Source organism: Hyla sarda, chromosome 7 (genome assembly GCF_029499605.1).
Source record: "Hyla sarda isolate aHylSar1 chromosome 7, aHylSar1.hap1, whole genome shotgun sequence".
Lineage (NCBI taxonomy): Eukaryota > Metazoa > Chordata > Amphibia > Anura > Hylidae > Hyla > Hyla sarda.
In genome coordinates this window covers 169,853,232-169,877,822 of record NC_079195.1, presented here as the reverse complement: position 1 = coordinate 169,877,822, position 24,591 = coordinate 169,853,232, and the positions used below count along the sequence as shown (strand labels likewise).

At 42.3% G+C, this 24,591-nt stretch overlaps 1 protein-coding gene across 2 annotated transcripts in view; it reads right to left on the bottom strand.

The window, feature by feature from the left end:
- The window catches only part of VCL (vinculin), an 86,120-nt gene extending 62,165 nt beyond the window's left edge, over positions 1-23,955 (bottom strand). The window contains exon 1 of one of the 2 annotated variants that reach the window (XM_056531259.1): positions 22,994-23,955. In XM_056531259.1, the coding sequence (XP_056387234.1) occupies positions 22,994-23,161 (168 nt within the window). In that variant the 5' untranslated portion in view covers positions 23,162-23,955. The remainder of the gene's footprint in view (positions 1-22,993) is intronic. The other variant, XM_056531260.1, reaches the window with a different exon arrangement.
- Positions 23,956-24,591: the final 636 nt, after the last annotated feature.

The following is a 24,591-nucleotide window of genomic DNA, read 5'->3' as shown; positions in this document are numbered from 1 at the left end:
CAAAGGAGGAAGCTTTTGACTTCAAATCCCGTCCTCCTATATGGTCGTCATATCCCAACCCCATATCCCGTCCTCATACCCCGACCTCCTATCCCGTCCTCATATCTCGACCATCCTGTGCTCCCATCTTTACCTCCTATCTCGACCTCCTATCCTGACCTCATATCCCGACCCGTAATATGTGTACCAGGTATTGAAATATCGCCATCTGTATGGAAGTTATGTGAGAACATGTTCTGTTATGTGAGAAATTAACTATCCTATATTTTAAGTGGACATATAAGTAACATGTGACAGAGTATTATCGAAATATCTCCAGCCGTTTGGAAGTTATGCAGTAATTTCCCATAGACTTGTATGGGACTTTAAACATAAACCCCGCCCCTGGCAAATGGGGGCGAGTATGGGTTAAATCACCTATCCTATGTTTGTTGTTGACATATAAGTAACACGCGTGCCAAGTTTCATGTTAATATCTTTAGCTGTTTGGAAGTTTTTGTGGAACATACATACACACACATTGAGTTTTATATATATATATATATATATATATATATATATATATATATATATATATATATATATATATATATATATATATATATATATATATATATATATATAGATGAGGGGGGAACGTGTGATGGCTCATTTTTTTTGCGCTGTGATCTGTATTTTTTTTATCGGTATCATTTTGGTTTTGATAGGACTTTTTGATCTCTTTTTATACATTTTTTTAAGGTATAAAAAAGAGACAACAAATACGTAATTCTGGAATATTTTTTTAACACATATACGCCATTGCCCGAACAGTTTATTTAACATTATATTTTTATAGTTCAGACATTTATGGACGAGGGAATACCACATATGTTTATTATGGTTTACAGTACATATTTAATTAAATTATTTTTATTTATTTTTTTTAACACTATTTTTAAGTCCCCATATGTTCAATTACATGCAATCCTTGCTTTGCCATAGCATAGCATTAATCAGTGTTATCTGTGCTTGATTGCTCCAGCCTGCCATGGCCGATTGGTGCACAGGTGTACCGATAGGACGGCGAAAAGGCAGGTAAGGGCTCTCCCGCCGTCCTCTAAGCTGATCAGGACACAGCAGTTTTACAGCGGTTGTCACAATCAGCACCAGTTTTTTTAGACGCTGCGATCTACGGGGTTAATGACAGGCATCACTGCGATCGATGATGTTTGGCATTAGCCACGGGTCCCAGCGGCTCATAGCCACCGAAACTATCTCGCTATGGTGCGCTCAGCTCCTGAGCACGCGCCATAGAAGGAGAGTGCATGCATGCCCTTTGACCTGAAGAGTTTTAAACAAAATCCCACAATTCTGTCATCCAAACTTTCTGCTCTCTCAGTGTTATGTCTCAAGCTATGCTCACACTAAGGAATTTCCAAATGGAAGAATTCTGTTTGGAAATTCCGATGAAAGAGCCTATCATTGTTTTCAATGTGATTCTGTTGCACCGTGAACACTGCTGAATTTCTGTAGCAGACTGAATATCCACCCAGAATATCTCTTAAATGTGAACGTAGCCTTAGAAATTAAAGCAGGGAGGGGAGGGGTGTACACAGCAGCTCAAAGTATAGACAGAATAGAGAGAATTTTTGGAAGTGTATACAGAGACCATATACAAGGCAGTGTCCTGGGGCAAATGACAAGAGTTATGTACAAGTAGAGAGACCGTGAATGCACACAGCAAAGTGTAAAGGCTGTAGAAGAAAAACGAAGCAACATTTCTTTATAAAGTGCTGGGGAGAAAAGGTTTCTGTTTAACTATAAGAAATACAAAGCAAGAATTTAAGAAAATGCTTTTCACTATTTTCCATAGCCTCTAAATCAAATATATACACCACTTGAGAAAAAGTAATAGAAGCATTAACTGCACTGTGAAAATTTATGGTCTTAGGGTTAAGTGGCTTTTACAGCCAACCTTTTTTAAAATGTTGTACCATTTGATAGGTCATCTTTACTTTTCATAAAATGTATGCCTTTAAAAGGTTCATGTTATTTAAAAAAATAAAATAAAATTCAAAACATGTCAAAAGTTTTGATCAGTTTGGTTCTCAATATTGAGACCCCCACCGATCATTAGAACAAGCAGGAAGAAGTGTGTGTATGTACTAGCCAGCTTCAATCCCTGGCTTGAAATGATCTCCGTCCTGCTTTACAGGATGCCCCATAAACTTATAATAGGGCCATCCTGTGAAGCACTACTGCACTCCTCTTCCCAATTTTTCGTATGATTGGTAGAAACCCCAGTTGATCAAAAAACTTTTGACATGTCTCTGTGACATATCAGAAGGTTTTTGAAATGGCACGGACACTTTAAATCTTTAGAATTTTTATGGAATACAAAATTTGGATTATCCCAAGATTATTACCTATCCCCTATCCACAAGATAGGTTAAAAGTATATGATCAGTGGGGTACAACCACGAGACCCACATCAAGATAATTGATGTACAGTGTTGCTCAATTCACTGGCTAAGGGAGTGACGAAAAAGCTGAGCACTCTAGTAAAACCAACTCAGTACCAGAGCATTTAAAAATACATTTTATTGACAGATACTATACAAGAGCATACAAGCATAAGAAGTTTTCACAGAATATTTTTCTCATAAAAAAAAAAAAAAAAAATAATAATTTTTATATATATATATATATATATATATATATATATATATATATATATATTTATTAATAATAATAATAATAAAATAAAATGGCTTGGCAGTGACTGGCTGAGCAGGCAATTCCTACAGGGTCAAAACTTCATCAAAAGCAGGAAAAAGCAGGAAAAGGCAGGAAAAGGCAGGAAAAGGCAGGGAGCACTGGGGACCAGAAGGGAGAAGCAGATGAGTATAGGTTATTTTTTTTTTATTCTGGAATCACTGATTCATTAAAAAACAAACTCCTTTAATGCTACCTTTAAAATGGATCAGGGACTCTTTATCCTAACTTTTCAGGGGTGCAGAATTTGTGCTACTGCTGGGTGTATAAGTTAGTCTGGGCCTCCATCAGTTGACTAAATCCTCATAGAAAAAGGCAATTTCTTTAAAGCCTGAAGTAAAAAAAATTGGATTCTAAGCTACCCATGTAACATGGATTCAGAGACTCATGATTCAAGGGGTTTGGATAAAATGGGATCTCTCATCTCGGTGACTGTCTTAGTTGTTGTCCTGGGGCCCTTTAGTGGGGGGTTCTTCTCACTGGATAAAAAAGGAAAACTAGATATCTTCTCCCTCTCTGGCCTTATCAGTGTCAAAGACAAGAAGGTTCCTACCTCTTTAGCTGAAAAGAACCTTTGGGACATTCTCAGTTCTTGCACAAGGGTGTGCGTTTTACTTTTTCATGTGTATAGTTGATACAAAGTCTATTTCTTTCACAGGAGGTGTGCAGTGCTTTTACAAATGTATATATTTTTAATTAGAGTTACATCCAAATATAAAATATATAATCAAATATAGAGGGATATAATAATTAATTAGAGGAGCATGAAGATGTAGAAGCTAAAAATGTAGTAAAAAAAAAATATTATGAAAACAGCAATGTATGGATGAGATTTACAAAATCTCATCCATTTTGCTGGTACTCAAAATGCTGCAGATTTTCTACACAGAATTTCCATACAGACATTCTGCCTCATTTAAACTTCATAAGGCTGTATCATAAGTGACAGGCCTTTCCAGGGAGCCAAGGAGACTGGTTTGAGACAACAGTGACTGGTATGAGACACACAGGGTTTGTTCTGCTGAGCGTGAGGCTCAGAGCTGACAGCTAGGAAAGCTACAGTCATGGCTGTAAATGTTGGCACCCCCAAAATTTTTCTAGAAAATGAAGAATTTCTCACAGAAAAGGATTGAAGTAACATGTTTTGCTATACACATGTTTATTCCCTTTGTGGGTATTGTGGAAAAATAAGATTGTTTCAAGCATGTGATGCTCCTTTAAACTCCCCTAGAGCAAGTAACAGGTGTGGGCAATATAAAAATCACACTTGAAAGCAGATAAAATGGAGAGGTCACTTAGTCTGCGATGTATGTCTGTGTGTGCCACACTAAGCATGGACAACAGAAAGAGGAGAAGAGAACTGTCTGAGGACTTGAGAACCAAAATTGTGGAAAAATATCAACAATCTCAAGGTTACAAGCCCATCTCCAGAGATCTAGATTTGTCCACAGTGTGCAACAATATCAAGAAATGTGCAACTCAAGACACTGTAGCTAATCTCCCTGGGCGTGGACAGAAGAGAAAAATTGATGAAAGGTGTCAACGCAGAATATTTTGGATGGTGGATAAGCAGCCCCAAACAAGTTCCAAAGATAATCAAGCTGCCCTGCAGGCTATGGGAGCATCAGTGCCAGCGCAAACTATCCGTAGACATTTAAATGAAATGCTATTGCAGGAGACCCAGGAGGACCCCACTGCTAACACAGAGACAAAAAAAAGCAAAACTACATTTTGCCAAAATGAACTTGAGTAAGCCAAAATCCTTCTGGGAAAACATCTTGTGGACAGATGAGACCAAGATAGAGCTTTTTGGTAAAGCACATCATTCTACTGTTTACCGTAGTGAAATATGGTGGAGGTTTAATGATGTTTTGGGGTTATTTTGCTGCCTCTGGCACTGGGTGCCGTGAATGTGTACAAGGCATCATGACATCTAAGGATTACCGACGGATTTTGGCTCGCACTCTTCAGCCCAGTGTCAGAAAGCTGGGTTTGCGGCCAAGGTCTTCCAGCAGGACAATGACCCCAAACATACGTCAAAAAGCACCTAGAAATGGATGGCAACAAAGCACTGGAGATTTAGTTCTGAGGTGGCCAGCAATGAGTCCAGATCTAAATCCCATTGAACACCTGTGGAGAGATCTTAAAATTGCTGTTGGGAAAAGGCGCCTTCCAATAAGAGAGACCTGGAGCAGTTTGCAAAGTAAGAGTGGTCCAACATTCCGGCTGAGAGGTGTACGAAGCGACTGATTTCAGTTATTGTTTCCAAAGGGTGTGCAACCAAATATTAAGTTAAGGGTGCCAATAATTTTGTCCAGACCATTTTTGGAGTTTGGTGTGACATTATGTCCAATTTGCTTTTTTCTCCTCCCTTTTTCAGTTTAGTTCCAATACACACAAATGGAATAAACATGTGTATAGAAAAACATTTGTTACTGCAATCCTTTTCTGTGAGAAATGCTTCATTTTCTTGAAAAATATCAGGGGTGCCAACATTTACAGCCATGACTGAATGTAGGGTTAAACTACCCAGAGTTGAGGTTTCTCTGCTCCTGGTAGATCCAGCAGCAGTCCTGGCAGATTTCCTGCAATCCTTGCAGAGGAAAGCCGTGCTGCCTTATACTAGCCCCGTTATAAAAACATGGCCAGCGAGAATAGGGACCCATTACGACCGATGTAAAAAGGCCTATCAGCGGTCATTAAGAGGTTAACTTTGTTTTGCTCTGAGGATGTACCTGCTAGCATAGACTTTTGTTATTGTATATTATGTATAGTTAATAAATAACCTATCCTATTGTACTACATTTATTGATGAAGACTGTTAATAGTTATAGTGGCTTTATGTAATAGAATACTCCAATGCCTTCAAATGTCTGTCACGGTAACCTTGCTTCACAGTAGAAAATATCTACAATGGATCTGAGTCACAATATCTAACATAAACCTTCCTCTTTGTTACAAGTCTAATTATTGACAGAGTGGGGATATAGCCCTGAACATATAGTGGACAGGACACCCTGCTTGGTCCAGTACTTAGTGAAGAACAGCTGTGTTTACCAACAGAGCTGGCATTCCACCAGTGCATTTAGAATTGGCTCTGAACACACCCCACCCTTCACTTACACACACTTCAGCCGCAGCAGTCATTTCCACACACCGCACGCGCTTCCTATGAAGCTTTAGGCATAATGAATAGCTAATAATAGTGTTTTTCATTTATATTAACATATGAACTTTAGATAAAACAGAGATGAGATGGATTCAGCAGCTTTCTACACCTATTTTAGAGAGATCTCACATCCTTTTTCTCTGGTTTTAGAGAAACTGTCACAGTTTCAGCCATTAAAAACACCCACCTGCATTTGCTCCTCTACTTAAAGGGGTACTCTGCCCCTAGACATCTTATCCCCTATCCAAAGGATAGGGGATAAGATGTCAGATCGCCGGGGTCCCGTTGCTGGGGACCCCGGGGATCGCTGCTGCAGCACCCCGCTATCATTACTGTGCAGAGCGAGATTGCTCTGCACGTAATGACGGGCAATACAGGGGCCGGAGCATCGTTACGTCACGGCTCTGCCCCTCGTGACATCACAGCCCGCCCCCGTCAATACAAGTCTATGGGAGGGGGCGTGGTGGTCGTCACGCCCCCTGCCATAGACTTGCATTAAGGGGACGGGCTGTGATGTCATGAGGGGCGGAGCCATGACGTCACGCTGCTCCGGCCCCTGTATCGCCCGTCATTACGCACAGAGCAAACTCGCTCTGCGCAGTAATGATAGCGGGGTGCCGAGCGGCGATCCCCAGGGTCCCATGCAGCGGGACCGCCGCGATCTAACATCTTATCCCCTATCCTTTGGATAGGGGATAAGATGCCAGGGGCGGAGTACCCCTTTAAGGGCACGTTCACACGTGTGTATTTTCTGCTGCAGATCTACTTTAGCAGATTTTGCGACCCATTGAATTCAATGGGCAGCAAAATGTGCTGAAGCAAATCTGCACGTGTGAACGTACCCTAAGGCCATGTTTACATGTCGGAATGTCTGTACAGAAAATCTCTGAGGACTTTCTGCAGACTGCAGGTGCCAGCACAATATGCCAACACAAGGACTGCACAGGAATGCGCAGTCTCAGATGGCTATGCATTTCGTGCTGAGTATGCAGAAAGAATGAACAGGTTCATTCTTTATGCACACACGGAAATCGGAATTTCCATGCCGGAAACATCTTTCACTGAAATTCACCATGTGCACAGCACAGCATCCTGGCGGAGTTCCAGACGAGTGAAACTGGCCTAAAAGTAAAAGTTATCAAAGAATAATGGTTTAAAGACAACTGCACTACACATGATTGTAGTACAGAAGCTCAGTTTAGTAAATTATACCTGAACTGCATGCGGCGAGCACGTAACAGTAGATAAGTATGTATTCACATAGAATTACTCACGACCACAATATTCAGGTCTTCTTGCAGATTTCTTGCTTTATTTGCATGATTTTCTTTTTCATTCATTCACAATGATGGGTACATAATATCTGTAGATGGGGTATGATGGTATACATCCCAGACAGGTAAGATGACAAATACCTCAGCTCCAGCCTGTCGCGCTACTTTGCGGGGAACACTCCCTTAATCATGCGCACAGGTGTGGATGGAGTTAGTGAGTGGTTAAATATGTTGGTCAGTATAACATACTTAACTCTTTCTGCGCTGTTCCTTTCAATGCACTGCGTATATAACACTAAACATTTCTTATAATCACAGCTACTATAAAAGTGCCTTATAACTGCACACTTCATCAAGTCCTTTTGGTTTGAACGTTCTTAATTCCGTTATCCAATATGCCTCACGGCTCAGTAATTCTTTTTTATTTTCTCCCTCATTTTTTCTTTTTTCTACTTCTTCGACTACTTGCCATCTGAGATCTGCTACTTTGTGTCCAAATTGTTTGAAATGACGTGCTACACTTGTTTCTCCATATTGCGTTTCTTTTATTCCTTCTTGTTCCAAATGGGAATACCTTCTTATCATGGATTTGTGTTCATCTAGCCTTATTTTAATTTGTCTGGAATTTTGGCCCACATAGGCTTTGCCGCAAGGGCATGTTAGGAGGTAAATCACATTGGAAGTTAGACAAGAATAAAAACCTTTGTTTGTTTTATTTTTTTTTACCTTTTGTGGGGTGGTAAATACAATTACTTCTTATGATACTGTGGCATTGGGAGAACGATAAACACGGATATGTTCCGTTCTTTTTAGTAGCTAAAAATTCTTGTTTTTTAAATTTTTTTTAGGTTTTACATCGCTCCTAATCAATCAATCGTTCTACCTTTTTGTAAAAGCAAACAAAGGGGAATCTTTGAATAGTTTACCATATTTAGTATCTGCTTTCAAGATTTTCCAGTATTTTTATAATTGCATTATTTTTGAAAGTTTATCATAACGTCCTGTGTACGATTCTTTCTTTCTGTTTTACGTTTTTTTTCTGATTTCTGTCTGCACTTATCTCTGTGTTTTTCCAGTTTCCTCCGCTTTTTTTTCTACTTCTGTCTTTTTATATCCTCTCTCTACAATCAGCATCTTTTTATTACATTCTTCATCAGTACTAGATATTCTTCTCGCTCTTACGAATTGACTCTTAGGGAGTCCTTTAAAAGTGGTGGGAGCATGATAGGATCTACAGCGTAACATACTATATCTATCCGTAGGTTTATTGTATAAGGTGGTGATTATATCTGTTCCTTTTTTTATGTATTTCAACATATAAAAAATGTATGACCTCTGCATTATATGTTAAGTAAATTTGATGGCCTCATGGCATTGATTAAATTTTTCCACAAATGATAATAGAATTTTTCGTCTTTTTCCCATAGCATGAAGACGTCATCCACGTAGCGAAGCCACATGAATGACGTCTCCAGGCCACATGTACCAAAAACATGCAACTCTTCATAGCTCGTCATAAAGGCATTAGCCAAACTAGGGGCTACTGACAAGTCCATAGAAACGCCTCCTATTTGGAGAAAAAAAGTCCTCATCAAACCGATAATCATTTTTAGACAGTGCTAGATCCAACAGGGACATCAAAAAATTACATTTTTGATTACTTATACTTTTATTCCTTGCCAATAATTCTTGTACACATTGCATACCCTCATTTTGAGGAATGTTTGTGTACAAGCTATGTACAGAGAAAGGTGACATTTTCAAATTTACATTTTTCCAGTTGATCTAAGAAATGATTGGTATCTAGTAGCCATCTGCTCAATTCTTTTATTTCAGGTTGTAGATAACTATCCACAAGAATCGAGAGAGGCTGCAACAAGGACACCGACCCTGAGACGATCGGACGTCCAGGTGGTCTCTCTTGATTCTTGTGGTATAAAAAAGACCGATAAGTTGGCTAAAACATTGATAAATGATAATCCTAGAGTGCTGTTTTTTTTTTTTTTTTTTTTACACCTTGCCGAAGATCCAAAACAATCGAGAGAGACCACCTGGAAGTCCGATCGTCTCAGGGTCGGCGTCCTTTTTTGCAGCCTCTCTAGATTCTTGTGGATAGTTATCTACAACCTGAAATAAAAAAAAAAATTAGCAGATGTCTACTAGATCCCAATCATTTCTTGGATAACCTGGAAAAATGTAAATTTGAAAATGTCCCCTTTCTCTGTACGTTAGATGTCCAAAGCTTGTACACAAACATTCCTCAAAATGAGGGTATGAAATGTGTACAAGAATTATTGGCGAGGAATACAAGTAATAATAAAAAAAAAATGTTATATCCCTGTTGGATCTAGCACTTTTTTCTCCAAGTAGGAGGCATTTCTATGGGCTCGTCAGTAGCCCCTAGTTTGGCTAATGCCTTTATGGCGCGCTATGAAGAGGTGCATGTTTTTGGTACATATGGCCTGGAGAAGTCATCCATGTGGCTTCGCTACGTGGATGTCGTCTTCATGCTATGTGAAAAAGATGAAAAATCCCTATTGACATTTGTTGAAAAATGTAATCAATGCCACGAGACCATCAAATTTACTTTAACATATAATGCAGAGGTCATACATTTTTTAGATGTGGAAATACATAAAAAAGGTACAGATATAATCACCACCTTATACAATTAACCTACAGATAGAAATAGTATGTTACACCGTACATCCTATCATGCTCCCACGACTTTTAAAGGACTCCCTAAGAGTCAATTCGTAAGAGCAAGAAGCATATCTAATACTGAGGAAGAATATAAAAAATAAAAAGAAGCTGATAGAAGACAGAGGTTGAAAAAAATAGAGGAAATTGGAAATAGAGGAAATTGGAAAAACCGAAAAGTACAGACAGATCAGAAAAAACATGTAAAAACAGAAAGAATTATGTACACAGGACGTTATGATAAACGTTCAAAAATAATACAAAATGTAATTAAAAAAATGCTGTAAAATCTTGAAAGCAAATACTAAATATGGTAAACTATTCAAAGATCCCCATTTGTTTGCTTTTAAAAAAGGTAGAACAATTGTTGATAGATTGATTAGGAGCGATGTAAAACCTAAAAAATGTTTTATCCGCATATGGTTTAAATCCGTATACGGTTTGAAAAATGATGTCTGGTTGCATCCGTTTTTTTTAAGAAAAAAAACGTATACGTTTTTAACTTTTCACTCCATTATGAATCAAGTTTCTCTTGTTTGATTGAAATTCCAAGAAAAAAACTTGTGCAAAGCCAAAAACTGTACGGTGAAAACCGTATGGAACCATACACACATACGGTTCTGTACGGTTCCCGTTGACTCCCATTTTTGAAGAAAAAAAAAAAAAGTATACGCTTCAATATGTTTTTTCACCTGGACCAAAAACTGTGGTAAGCTACGGTTTGGGCAAGGGAAAAAAACAGAAAATCACAGGATGCAAAACGGACACAATGGGATGCATCTTTTTGCATACGGTTTTCAATGAAGAGTCAATGCATACGGTTTTCAATAGACTTTTCTATTCTCTCTGCCATCTCCGCACGGAAATGCATTACCATCTATGAGACGGCACATTTCCAAGTGGTCCCAGTGCCGGCAAATCATGCTGGCACTTTGCTGTCAGGGGAATGTTCACACGAAGATTTTCCATGCAGACATTCTCCAGTGTGAACATAGCCTTAAGGTTTCTATTCAACTTAGACTAAAGTGGGACAAAACCCGCCGCCTTCACCAGGTTTGGTCAACTATCTCAGGTGTATGGCGGCTTCCTAATTCTCCACCAACAGATTCAGTGGAGAAAAAGGTCGAGTGTGTTGGCTTTTAATCACCCAAACCTATTGTTCAACACTTGAGCTGTCTGCAGCTTACCCCTCCCAATGAAAGAAACATGAATGTTCAGCTGTGTCGAATGTAATGCGCATGGGAAAATCAGGTTTGTTTGCAAACAGTTATATACCTAATCAATATAAACCTTTTAAGTCTGAGCCAAGAGGCTACCATGTCCTCACTGCCCAATTCTGAGGTGTCCTCCATGCCCCCACTCAAATACACAATAAGGGTACGTTCACACGTGCAGATTTTTGCAGCGTATTTTGCTGCGGATCTGCTGGTGAAGAAGTTCTATGCTGGCTTTACATGTGCCTGCTGGTAGCGACAATACACTGCTAAGAGCAGACACACTGCAGCGATGTATGTGGCGTACTCTCACATCGCGGCCGCTCTCCCTGCTCTGAGCTAGGCAGAGAGCTCCCGTGATGTGTGAGTATACTGCCACTCGCACATGGCAGTGTGCCTGCTGGTAGCAGCGTATTGCAACCACGAGCAGGCACACGTAAAGCCAGCATAGAGCGGGCCTTCACCAGCGGATCTGCAGCGTAAAATATGCTGAAAATATGCACATGTGAATGTACCCTAAATCACACAAGGCCGGAAACATTTCACCGCCACAATCCAGAGTGTCCTGATCTTCTCACCTGGACAGGGCTGCCACAATGGCAGAAGTGCCTTCACAGCTGCCCCTGGCTGCGGGAGTCTGCAGGCAGCTGAGACTACTGTAGCGCTAGTACTAGAGATGAGCGCACTTACAGTAAATTCGATTTGTCACGAACTTCTCGGTTGATGACTTATCCTGCATAAATTAGTTCAGCTTTCAGGTGCTCCGGTGGGCTGGAAAAGGTGGATACAGTCCTAGGTAAGAGTCTCCTAGGACTGTATCCACCTTTTCCAGCCCACCGGAGCACCTGAAAGCTGAACTAATTTATGCAGGAAAAGTCATCAACTGCCGAGCCGAGAAGTTTGCGACAAATCGAATTTACTGTAAGTTCGCTCATCTCTAGCTAGTACTACTACTCCCATCATGGAACAGCGTATGTTCCATGTTGGGGATAGTGGACATCGGGTCTCAGGTCATTAGTTATTAAGCTGGGGAGTGGGCGGCAGACAGTGTCTGTTCCATGGTGGAAGCTGTAGCAGGAGAGACGGCTCCTGCCGGGAAAACGGGGGGCATTGCGCCACAATCCTTAGCCATTATTATAACTATACAGAGTCCCCACTGTAGAATTTTGAAAACCCAGCTGGAAGCCCTGAATGGCTACTTGGTGCCGTCCATTCAGGGCTCCCAGCAGGGTATTTGAATTTCAAGTAATGAAGATGAAATATACATCTATACATCACTGGGGAGCGGTGTGGCTGGCATGCCACCCGCTCCCCAGGTTAATAACTTAGGATCGCAGCAGATCTCGGAATTGAGACCCGATGCGATCAATCCCTCAGCCCCTATACTACTACCACCAACATGGAACAGACTGTTCCATGATGGGAGTAGTAGTACTAGCACTACAGTAGTCTCCACAGCTGCCTGCAGACTCCCTCAGCTGGGAGAACTACAAATCCAGTCATGGAAACTAGTCTGGTCCATGATTGTAGTAGTAGTACCCCCAGCTGCAGAGGTCTGTGGGAAAGAACCTGCATGCATTTAGCGCGAATTCTGCACAAAAACAGCCCCATTGATCGCGGAAAACAGAATTTCAACAGTGGAATTCCACAAGCGGAAATTCTTATGTGTGAATGACAATATGGAATCCCATTAAAGTTAACGAGCAATAAATTAACGTGCAATTCTGCGAATTCTCCGTGGTTAATTCACGCGGAATTCTGCACGGATTTTACGCTGTGTGAACGTGGCCTAAGGCTATGTTGAGACGTCTGAACGTCTGCAAGGAATATCTCAATGCGGATATTGCGCAGACTGCACGGGAATGCACCGTCTCACAGACTGCCATGCATTCCGTGCGTAGTCCGCAGAAAGAATGAACGTGTTCATTCTTTCTACGTTCAGGAAATTCTGCCGTGTGCACAGCGCAGCAGAGTCCCGTTGAATTCAATGGGACTCTGCTGAAAAGGATTCTCCGTGCAGAATTCCAAGCCATTCTTCATGGAATTATATAAAGGTTTCTCAGCATTCTCAATACTACAACTGCTCAACTGTGAAAAGCCATTTCTTTTCTCTGACTACAAACCTGTGAGCATGTGCAAGATGTTATATGATAAAGGTCAGCCTGCGCGTAGCTAACGGGATTATTCCTGCAGCAAACAGCCCTTCCGCTTATAACTATAATAGTGATTTCTTATTTATTATGGTTTTAATCACCAACATCCTGTAATACGTCAGTGATTATCAGGCTTGGTATTTGTACAATGTAAAGGACCATGTGGCTTCGTCTACAGTGCTGTGTGCATAGGAGCAGAAGGAAGAGAACTAAGGGCTTTGGTAATTATGATCCTGCACCAGGCCTGGCCAATGTACAGTGAGCAGCAATGCATACAGTACTGAATTGCTGCTCACTTGTATCTCAGTCAATGAAGCAGGCGAGAGGTGATTACGTTCCTGCTTCCATTGTACCCTCACCTACAGCGGACACTCCTGACTGCCTGCTACACTCTGCTACATCCGCTCTCGCTGATCTCATTTTGGGACTGCAGGTACAGACTCAATGAAAAGTGAGAAGTCTCGCCCACAGTATATGCATGACAAAGCTTTTAATCGGTGTTTCCCAACCAGGGTGCCTCCAGCTGTTGCAAAGCTACAACTCCCAGCATGCCCGGACAGCCTTTGGCTGTCCGGGCATGCTGGGAGTTGTAGTTTTGCAACAGCTGGAGGCACCATGGTTGGGAAACATTGCTCTTCATTCTCCTGCTTGTTCAACATGAAAGAGTGTGGGGCAGCATCATGTTTAACTGATGTGATCTGGTGAATCTACTCAGGTACATAAAAGGTCACAGAAGTCCCTCAAACAGTTATTTTCTAGGTGGAAGTAAATGCAGCACCGACAGTATTAAATTTTTATTTTATTTCTGAACACTCCTTCAATTTTCATTTTTGTCAGGTCACATGATGCATCATTGCCAAGTGACTTGCTGCATCATATATTTTTATTTTTGGCTTTTTATTATTATTTCTGGGACACAACTTCTGATCATTATACTGTGTAGAGCAAACAAATGGGCATACAACTGTCTGTGCATGCACTATAGGGACATGATATTGTGTGTGGGACATTTACATGGGATATGGGGACAGTTATACTATTTGGAGAACATAAGGGGGCATCATACTGTGGAGCGGCACTAAGGGGGCATAATATTGTAAATGGGGCCCATCAGGAGAAAATCGTGAGGCTGGGCAACTGAGATATAACCAAAAATCAAAGTTCAGTGGGTTGGCATGAAAAAAAAAAAAAAAAAAGGGGAATGGCCCTCAATAATAATTTAACAAAGTGGAATGCAAGAAATTGTATTTAGAATATTTCATTGTGCTCAGGCTGCAATTAAATATATTTATATAATATATATAATTTTAGATAATTATACACACCTAAACCCTCGCACTCATGTTCACCGCCTCGCTGCAAGCAAGGACCTTCCCAATCAGTGGCTGAGGAGGGACACCAGTCTGGCCACTAAATGGATGAGCGGGAAGGTCCTTTTGTGAGACAGACACAAGATTTGTTTGTTTTTTTCCCTATTTAAAGGGGTACTCCACTGGGGGAAAAAAATGAAATAAAATCAACTGGCGCCAGAAAGTTAAACAGATTTGTAAATTCCTTCTATTAAAAAAAAATTCTTAATCTTTCCAGTACTTATCAGCTGCTATTATGATCCACAAGAAGTTCTTTTCTTTTTGAATTTCCATTCTGCCGGACCACAGTGCTCTCTGCTGACACCTCTGTCCATAGCAGGAGAGGTTTTCTATGGGGATTTGCTCCTACAGAGGACAGAGGTGTCAGCAGAGAGCACTGTGGTCAGGCAGAAAGGAAAGAAAAGAACTTCCTGTGGATCATACAGCTGCTGACAAGTACTGGAAGGATTAAGATTTTTTTAATAGAAGTAATTCACAAACCTAACTTTTGGCACCAGTTTATTTAACAAAATAAAAATAAAAAAGTTTTCCAGGGAAGTACCCCTTTAAGAGCAGTTAACATTTCTTAGCATACCCTTCAATCATAACCAAGGTTAAATATTTGTTTAATCATGATATTCATTTAGGTATTTTACACTTAGGCCAAATAACGCCATAATTCCAGGGTACTGAACATCATTTCTGGAGTTCTACGCAGGCAAGTGGTGCCTCACACAAAAACAACAAGCCTGGGGCTCCATGTGTTGCCAAACTCTTACAGCGTCACTTATTGTATGAGAGTTGCTGACTATCAGGGTCACCCACACATAATGCTGCCTGCATATACTTTTCTAGAAAACTGCAGAATGGGTGTTCATGGCCTGTCAGCACTCATAATAGCACTATAGATTGTCTAATGACAGTAGAACTTTATATGGATTTTGATCACATCGAAGAGCATTCCCCATAATGTCTGACTTTTCCTTGCAGCATCACAGATATAAAGCTTTAGACAACAAATGGCGAATGAGTTAACACTAAAGCAACATGACACCTGTCCTGCAGCTGCCCTGTCTCCAGATAGTCTAGAGCTGCTCTATGTGGCCACTTTTAGAAGGTGATATGAGCCAGAATGGTAGGACATCGTAGTTTTTAGTTGCATCCTACTTCAGCCGACATTACGTAGTAAGGACTCCCTTCTTTTAAAGAGTACCTGTCACCAAACTTTTAATATATTGTTCCTTATGTAATTATAAGACACTTTGCTATTTACTTGCTGTAAAAATTCTCAACCTTTATATGTTTTAATGGGATTGAAAAAAATGTCCACTAGGTGGCTCTGTTCTGTTCCCTGCAATAAATAAAACAGTTTGGTGTCATCCCGGCCTGGCAGGAGACCAAACTCAGGAAGTGTGTGCAGGGCATGGCAAGGCACAGCTCGCTCAGGCTTCAGTGACTTTGCTTCTGCTGGGGAACGCCCACGTTCTCCTGCCTGGAGCTCACACAATGTGAGCAAGGGGAAAGGTATGATACAGGGCTTTTTAAAGCTCAGAAACAAATTAAAGGGCATGAGGGGGTGTTAGGAGCAGTTAGGGAATATCATTTCAGATAGTATAGAAAATATGGTTTGATGACAGGTACGCTAACTACTTGATAAGCAAATCATACAAAAAAATTCAAAAAAGGAAAGAGAGAAAAGATTGTATATATTTAATATAAATATTTATACATTCTAAAAGCAAATATACTACAGTCACGTATCAGTCGTCAGATCATGCACCCTGTAGGCTATGTTTACAAGCCAGAATTTCCATGCGGAATTCCACATGGAGATTCAGCAGCAGCAGAGTCTTATTGAATTCAATGGGATTCTGCTGCACTCTTAACATAGCAAAATTTCCGCGCCTGAAACATCAGGAATTTCAAATTCTGGTGTCTGCAAAAAAAATGGACATGTCTATTCTTTCTGAAAACACTGCATGGAATGCATTGCAGTCTATAAGATGGCACATTCCCAAGTGGTCCTAGTGCCCACAGTCTGCAGAATGTCTGCAGAGATTTTCCATGCAGACATTCTGACATGTGAACATGGCCTTACACTGAAGCTACATACGAGTCACATAAGAGTATCAAGAACGCACAGGCTTCTATCGTATCTGATCTAACTGCTCGGGTCTCACTCGTTGCACAATTGGAGAGGGGTATTTATGAGACGCAAAAGGGTCTTCGTAAGTTTCAGATGGTATGGGGCCCCTGGGTGCGTGCTTATAGATTGGGCTCAGACAGTTCCCAAGAAGCTGTCTTCTATGTTATCTGATGGGGAGTATATATGTGGGGTGTCTCTTGGTACACAGACGTTTCACTCATTGTTCCACGGGTACCTCAGAGTTCTCGTGTTCAGTATTGCTTTACTGCATGTCCTCTTTCTATATGTTGCAAATGTTTTTGCCTTAAAACACCCTTTTTCCCTGTATATGTGCCAAACTGTATATAATTTATTACCCATCTGGGGCACTAATTTCATTTGCCAAGCCTCTTAATTTTGCAGGTCAACGCATATGGACTTGGACTTCTGTTGGTTGCTGGACTTGTGTGTTTGTGGGGGGTAGGATTTCTGGAAAAGGGGGGGGGGTTATTGTTGGCGTGTTTATAATTAATTCATAAAAAAAAAAAGGTTTTAAAAAAAAGAACACAATGGCTTAAAAAATATTTACTAACAGTGTCAACTAAGTGAGACCATTCTTGTAATTTGGTCATACATAATAAATAGCTGTCAGCCAAATGCTAGCTCATCAGACAGCTATATCTTTACCTTTTTGGTAATAAACATGTGGATACATTAAGCAATTATGTTTTTTAATAGAGAGGGAAATAAATCAAAGCCCTAAAACAGTTTCTCCAAAGACACAAAAGATCAGGTACGATCTGTATACACTCGTATATTGAAAGCATGGGAGGGCTGTGTTGGAACTCATACTTTACAGGCAGCTGTAAAGTGCAGGAAATTGCACAATTCATGGTCATTTATTTTTCTCCTTAGCTTGGCCTACATGATTGTAGGTTGTATGCATGGATTGTGATTAAGAAAAGCCAAAAGGAAAAAAAAAAACGAACAATGTACACACAATACACCAAGGATACCCATTCACAAGGCTGAGCTGTGGCACCACATCAAGCTCATACAGCAAACTAGCACCATTTCTGGTAAAGCTAAGGGATATATCTTCAATAGAATAACTCCATAACATGGTGCCCAAAAAGATGGCAGAGAAGCAGGGACTCCATGTGCCCCATACAGGCAATACGCACACAGCTCTACCATGTGCACGAGGCCTTATGGCGAGATCAAACTTTGGGAGCTTTACCCAAGCCTCAATGACCGTTCAACTTTCGTCAGATGGTGCATGTACCAGCAGACCTCTGGGAGCAGGGCAGCTTTGCATATCCTTTCCAGAGGAGCATACATGGTTTATAAGGCTATATGCCTTTATGGTATTCTCCTAAAGAAGAAACATTACTCCTTTGGTAGCATATAGTTGGCACAGACTTCACAGGTCTAACGCTATGATGCCCCAAAGCCCAGGGTAAGGATTAATTCTGCTCCTTGTCACATATCTTAAGCACAGTTTTATTTGGACACACTGAACGCTACCAAACTATTAAGATGTTGCCAGCAAAATATTGCAACTCCAACACAGCTTTTCAGTGCAACACCAGTAGTATATTACAATCAGTCAAGCCCTGACAGTTTACTTTAGGCTTCTGAAGTAAAACTATATGAATAACAAACAACCCTAAGGATAAAAGTGAGTGTTGCAAAGACTAGGGTTGTGGGAGCCGCCAGGCAATGGAATCACTGTGCTTTAAATTCAACATTTCTAAGGATCTTCTAGACAGACGGTCCACTGTCCAACAAGAATGCCAACCTAGCAGATCAGTGCCCATTAAAAAGGGGCCTTTACACATCTCAATTGTCGATGCTGGGCTGCGTGCATGATCCTAGTGATCAGTCTATGAACAGGCATTTGCTCATTTGTCAGTTGATCCCTTTGTCTTTTACATGAGAAATGATTAGCCCATAACTTTATTCACCACAGCTCCAGCACCCGGTAATGTCTTACACCAGAGGACATTGCGCAAGTGACACTGCAGCCAAACAATGACCTTAACGGTCTTCTTAAGAATCATGAGTACAATGTACCCAACATCATTGCCTCACAGTGTACAATGTATACACTGCAGCAGCATCTATTACCCTGGTTCCAGCCTTCAAGGAAATTCTTTATAACTACTGGTGATCAGACTGGTGGCAGAGTGAATCTGCCCGCAAAGATTACCAGAACATGGGAGAAAGATCCACTCAGCAATGAAAGGAGCAGACTGCACTTACTTGGCTTACACTCCAGTCACTCTCTATGGACCAGCGCTTGGCAAAGTTCAGCAGCCTCACATTGGTGAGTGCCACTCCATAGAGAACACATTGGCAGCCCACACCTATCATTGCAGATGACATTACTCATCCGGTTTGGTTATTGGTGGGGGTGCCAGTGGTCAGACACCCACCGGTCACCTAGTTATCTTGTATGCTATAGACAGAAGATAATTCTCAATTGTGGGAACAGACCTCTAAATATTTGTAAATGGGTTTTCTGGGCCCTTGTGATCAAGATAAGTATCTGATTCATGGGATGGTCTGATTGATGAGAAGGAAGCACAAGGCTAAGGCTCAGTTTATTGTGTAGTGACCATACAGAGTTATTGTGGCTCAGCTCCCATTCCTTTTACTGATAGCTCAGCTGCAAACTGACTAGGCCACTACAGAATGAACTGAGCATTGTGCTTCTTTTTCCATTCAGCGTGTACATCCAGGCACAGCAGCTCTGCTGAACAGTGGGGGGGCTGGCACCTCACTCATTATAGATTGATTGCCTATCCTGAGGACAACGTCCCAGAAAACAACTTTAACTGCACTTTTCATTGATTATGCATCGAAAACACAACTAGCCTCTAAGTTTTGTGCATGATAAGATGTAACACTACAGGGTTATTTTACCAATGTCAATAAACAGGCATTGAATTGTTGTAATGCTATGCATATAGGGAATGCTTTGCATGTTTTAAGTAGTTAGTTGTAATAGTAAAGCTCCTTACATGACACTATGCTCAGCCTATCACCGGCCAAGGCGGGACATCGCTGCGGCTGGCGATACGCTGACGTGACAATCCATGCATAGGAAAGAAGGAAGACGCCTGGACAGGAGGACCAAAGAGATATAGCGACGCAACAGGGGAACGTAGGATGGGGAGTTAATCACTGCAAACATTACAAAACCGCTGGGATCCAGTAGTAAGTAAAAGCTACTGGCTTTTTAGATGTAGAGGAGAACTAAGAAAATTCATGACATCCACATTTTTCTGGTTCCCTACAACTGATATCCTCTATTACTGATATCCTCAATATTTGTAAGCACTGAAACACAGTCACATGGTCTAAATCCTGCCCTGACGATGGGGGGGGGGGACAAAACTTTAAAGCTTCACCAGACAGATTGTTGAGGAATTTTCATAAGCCAACATTTCCTCTCTTTCTAATAAAGTAGGAAGACAACCTCCTCCTCCTCTCCCAGCTGCCTGACACATGGAATGTAGCTAGTAACAGATCCCTGGGGGACCAAAGGGGCAACTGCTGAGCTGCTTACTCTTAACTTATCACTGGAAAAGTAAGTAGTAACTTACCATGAGAAGGTCTGTGTGATTTTCACTAGGCAAGTTATAGCAGTTTAGCTTCATGATACCCATCTATATTAGACATAGCATGCATATCATAGTTTAAAAAGAAAAAGGCATAGGCTAGATTCACACAACGAAATCTCCGTCTGGAAAGTGATTGCAACGCTGACTGAACGAGTTGGCATCGGGGGACCGTGTGGACATAGATGGCAATGTCTTCAGCCCCGATTTTGCCTAAAGAATGATCAAGATCATACTTATAGCGATGGAATTTCCGCTGCTTAAAAGGAGTAGTCCAGTGGTGACCCAGTGGTGAACAACTTATCCCCTATCCTAAGGATAGGGGATGAGTTTGAGATCGCGGGGGGTCCGACCGCTGGGGCCCCCTGCGATCTCCTGTACAGAGCCCCGACAGCCCCCGGGAAGGGGGCGTGTCGACCTCCGCACGAAGCGGCGGCCGACACGCCCCCTCAATACAACTCTATGGCAGAGCCGAAGCACTGCCTTCGGCAATCTCTGGTTCTGCCATAGAGATGTATTGAGGGGGCGTGTCGGCCGCGGCTTCGTGCGGAGGTCGACACCCGCTATCTGGCCGGAGAGCCTGGCCCCCGTACAGAGAGATCACAGGGGCCCCAGCGGTCGGACCCCTCGCGATCTCAAACTTATCCCCTATCCTTAGGATAGGGGATACGTTTTTCCCTACTGGATTACCGCTTTAAATTCTGTGGTGTGAACTGTGCAGTGGAATTCCATTGACAGCTATTTCTGTATTGTGAACATAGCCTTATAGTTTGAGCATGCACAATAAGATGTAGCATGTAGACCATGCCAAGGTCATAGGACTTAAAGTTACATTTTGCTACAAAGTTTCTACGATTTCTCAACATTCCATGAATGGAAACATTTAGTAGACTGCAGGAAGCAACGAATGACAGTAGCAAATCTATATATGACACGACACTGTATCCTCATGTGGCAGTCTTAAAAACATACCCAGGGCAATATGATATGGACGCAAATGAATGACAACATCCAAAGTGTCTACATTTATCTGACACCATGATGGATGGCGGGCACACAATATTTACACCCTTTAGCTGTACTATGAACATTTGTGTGTAATATTATGATGTTCATGTGTTATAATGCAGAATACAGAGTTCAGCTTTTACTTTCTCAAAACAAACCAATTCTGATTGGCTGCGCTGAGTAACAAAGTTACATTTTTCTCTGAAATATCACAAGGTCCCTAAATTCATGAAAACGATTGTGTTATAGGCCATGTTCTCACGCTGCGTTTGAATCACATACAATATAAACAGACCTGCAACATTGAATCAATGATCAGAATGGTCTGTATTTTCAGATTACCCGATAATTTAGCTGTGTTCTTTGAACATGAATACTAAGTAACTACATCAAAAAATACAGACTATTCTAATAACCGTTTCAGTCATGCAGGTCTCTGCAGGTCATGTGAGAACACGGGTGTAGCTACTACCCCTCTCCATCTTGATTACAATTTAAGATTACATTAAAAGGTGATATGGATGCACTTTTGCATCTGTATTACGGGATACATTTCCTGGCCTGACTACTGCTGCCGGCTGCCTCTTGGGCTCATTAGACCCCCGGCCAGGCTTTGACTGGCGTCTGGAAGCAAAAAAAGGTGTCCATATTCTGCCAGAGCGAAACTGGCTTACAGGACAAATCTTGTCACCTTACTGCCATAAAACTGATTTTGTTACCAAGGAAAGGGCAAGGGGGCGGTGAGGATGTAATTTTTCTCTTGAAGCATTTCAAAAATAAAAAAACAGCAGGGGGGGGGGGGGGAGGGTTAGATGGGGAGTCACATTCCTGACATATGACTGCAATACTGCATTGAACTGAGCAAGTTGGAGGCTGCTGAACATCACAATGGACTAGAATGGAAATCTTGGCTCAAGCAAGTATGAAATCTGTAGATGGGACGCCCAGTAATAAGCACTAGTTTGGTAATGATGTCTGCACCATCTACGGATATATTACGTTTTTGTATGTTGCAGCAAAAAAAAAAAAAGTCAAGGAGAATTCCCAATGTGCAGATCATTCATTCATTCAATGACCTGGCAGCACTTCTCAGGACACCAGGTGGACAACCATAAACAACCACCAGGACAGGGCACAGAGAGTGATCAACAGTCAGGACAGACAACCGGCAGGTCAGGGCACAGGACAGGCAACCGGCAGGTCAGGGCACAGGACAGGCAACCGGCAGGTCAGGGCACAGGACAGGCAACCGGCAGGTCAGGGCACAGGACAGGCAACCGGCAGGTCAGGGCACAGGACAGGCAACCGGCAGGTCAGGGCACAGGGTGGATACCCCCAGGAGAGGGTGCAGGGGTGGACATACCCCAGAGGAGGTCAGACAAACTCCAGAACAGGACAGGGCAGACACCCCCCCCCCCCCCAAAAAAAAAGGCCACAGGGTGGACACCTCTCAGGAGAGGGCGGACACCCTCCAGGATGGGGTGCAGTGTAACACCCTCAAGGACAGTGTAGACACCCCCAGAAGAGGGCAGAAGGTGACACTTTCCAGGACAGACCCCCTAGGAGAGGGCATAGGATGGACACCCTGGACAGAGCAGGCACCCTCAGGACAACTTACCCTCACCAGGTTGCTGACTGCTGACTGCACAGCGGCCACTGGTGCTGTCAGCTCCGGGATGGCTTTCCCATCCACCTCCCCTTCTTCATGCATGATGACCAGGTGGGAGATCTGCTGGGCCACCGGCTCCAGGATACTTTCTATAGTTTTGGTGTGGAAGACAGGCATGGCTGCGGTTCTGTTGGAAGTCAGTCACCAGGAGAAGCCAGAAGTGATGCCTATGGGCACAGCTGAAGCCGCTGTCACTCTGTTGTGCAGCCACAACACCCACACACTGAGGGCACCGTGTCCGACCCTGGGCTCACCCCTCGCCCACAATTCCCGGCTGGCGTTTGGGGTGTGTGCACCAGCTGGTATTCCGCACTGTGTCTTACGGGAGTCGCCCCTGTCGAAGTGTTCCTCCTCACCCAATCCGGGTACCTTCAGTTTTCGGACACTTCCAGCCAACACTCCCAACTCCTGTCTCTCCCAGTGACATCACCGCACCCCGCCTTCCTACGTACAAGAGACCTAGAACGCCAGGCTCCGCCCCCTCTGCAGCCTTCCTTTAATCTTATTGGCTGCCGCGAAAATCAATCACGTTAAGCTACGTTACTCCTGGAGCCTTTGAGGGCGACGTCACACCCTGTGATCACCTTATAAGGATAACCCTGGGATCAGAGAGGGATTCCTAGCGTTATGACGTCATCGCAGAGGGAGAAGAATGTGGAGAGAGTTGAGAAGGCGGCCGGAGAGCGGAGGATGGATGTCCTATCACTGTGTGCGGGGCTACAGTCAGCTTCTAGGAACAGGGCGGAATATGGCGGTGTTGGAAAAGAAATAAATACATAATTAGGGTTTTTAGTTTTTTTTTTTCTTTGGACCTTTTAGTTGATACAGAAGGTCTGTGAGGGTATGTGAGGGTTCTGCAGGAAAAACATTAGTGTGAATCGAGCTCATCAGGATTCTGGAATCTTCATAGCCCTTTCTAGTACCGACATATAAGCCTTTGGTTATTATGCAAATGAGGCTCCAGAGGCGGCTCCAGACTTTGTGAGGCCTTGGGCGACACTAGAACATGATGTCATCACTGACATATAAATGAACTGTTTAATTTACATACTAATTGTAAGCAACTAGAAACTCACAACTCCTAGAATTATATTTCACTCCTAATTATTCTACAAATATCTATTGCAAAAGCACTGCGTATTCCAGTTTTTTATTTTATCTTCCTTTCATTCTGGGAGCCATGAACCTTAAAATGTTCCATATATACGGCGTCCATTTTAGGACAGCATCAGCCGTAACTTCGTCCCGCGTCAGGTGAAACAGCGTCCCACCTCCTTCCTCGGACCAATCGCCGTCAACCTTCTGCTACAACTTCCTCCTCCCTCGTCCAAAACTCCCTCGTCCAAAACGCCGTCATGCCTTAGACGATTCTCCCTCAGACGCAACTTCCTGCCGCATAGCAGAGCCGACACTGCACAGCATGTATAGCAGAGTCGAAACTGTGAAACTTGAACGTGTACTACAGACACTACATGTGCTACAGAGTCTGTATAGCAGAGCCAACACTGAATAGCATGTACAGCAAAACCCGTATAGCAGAGAGCCGA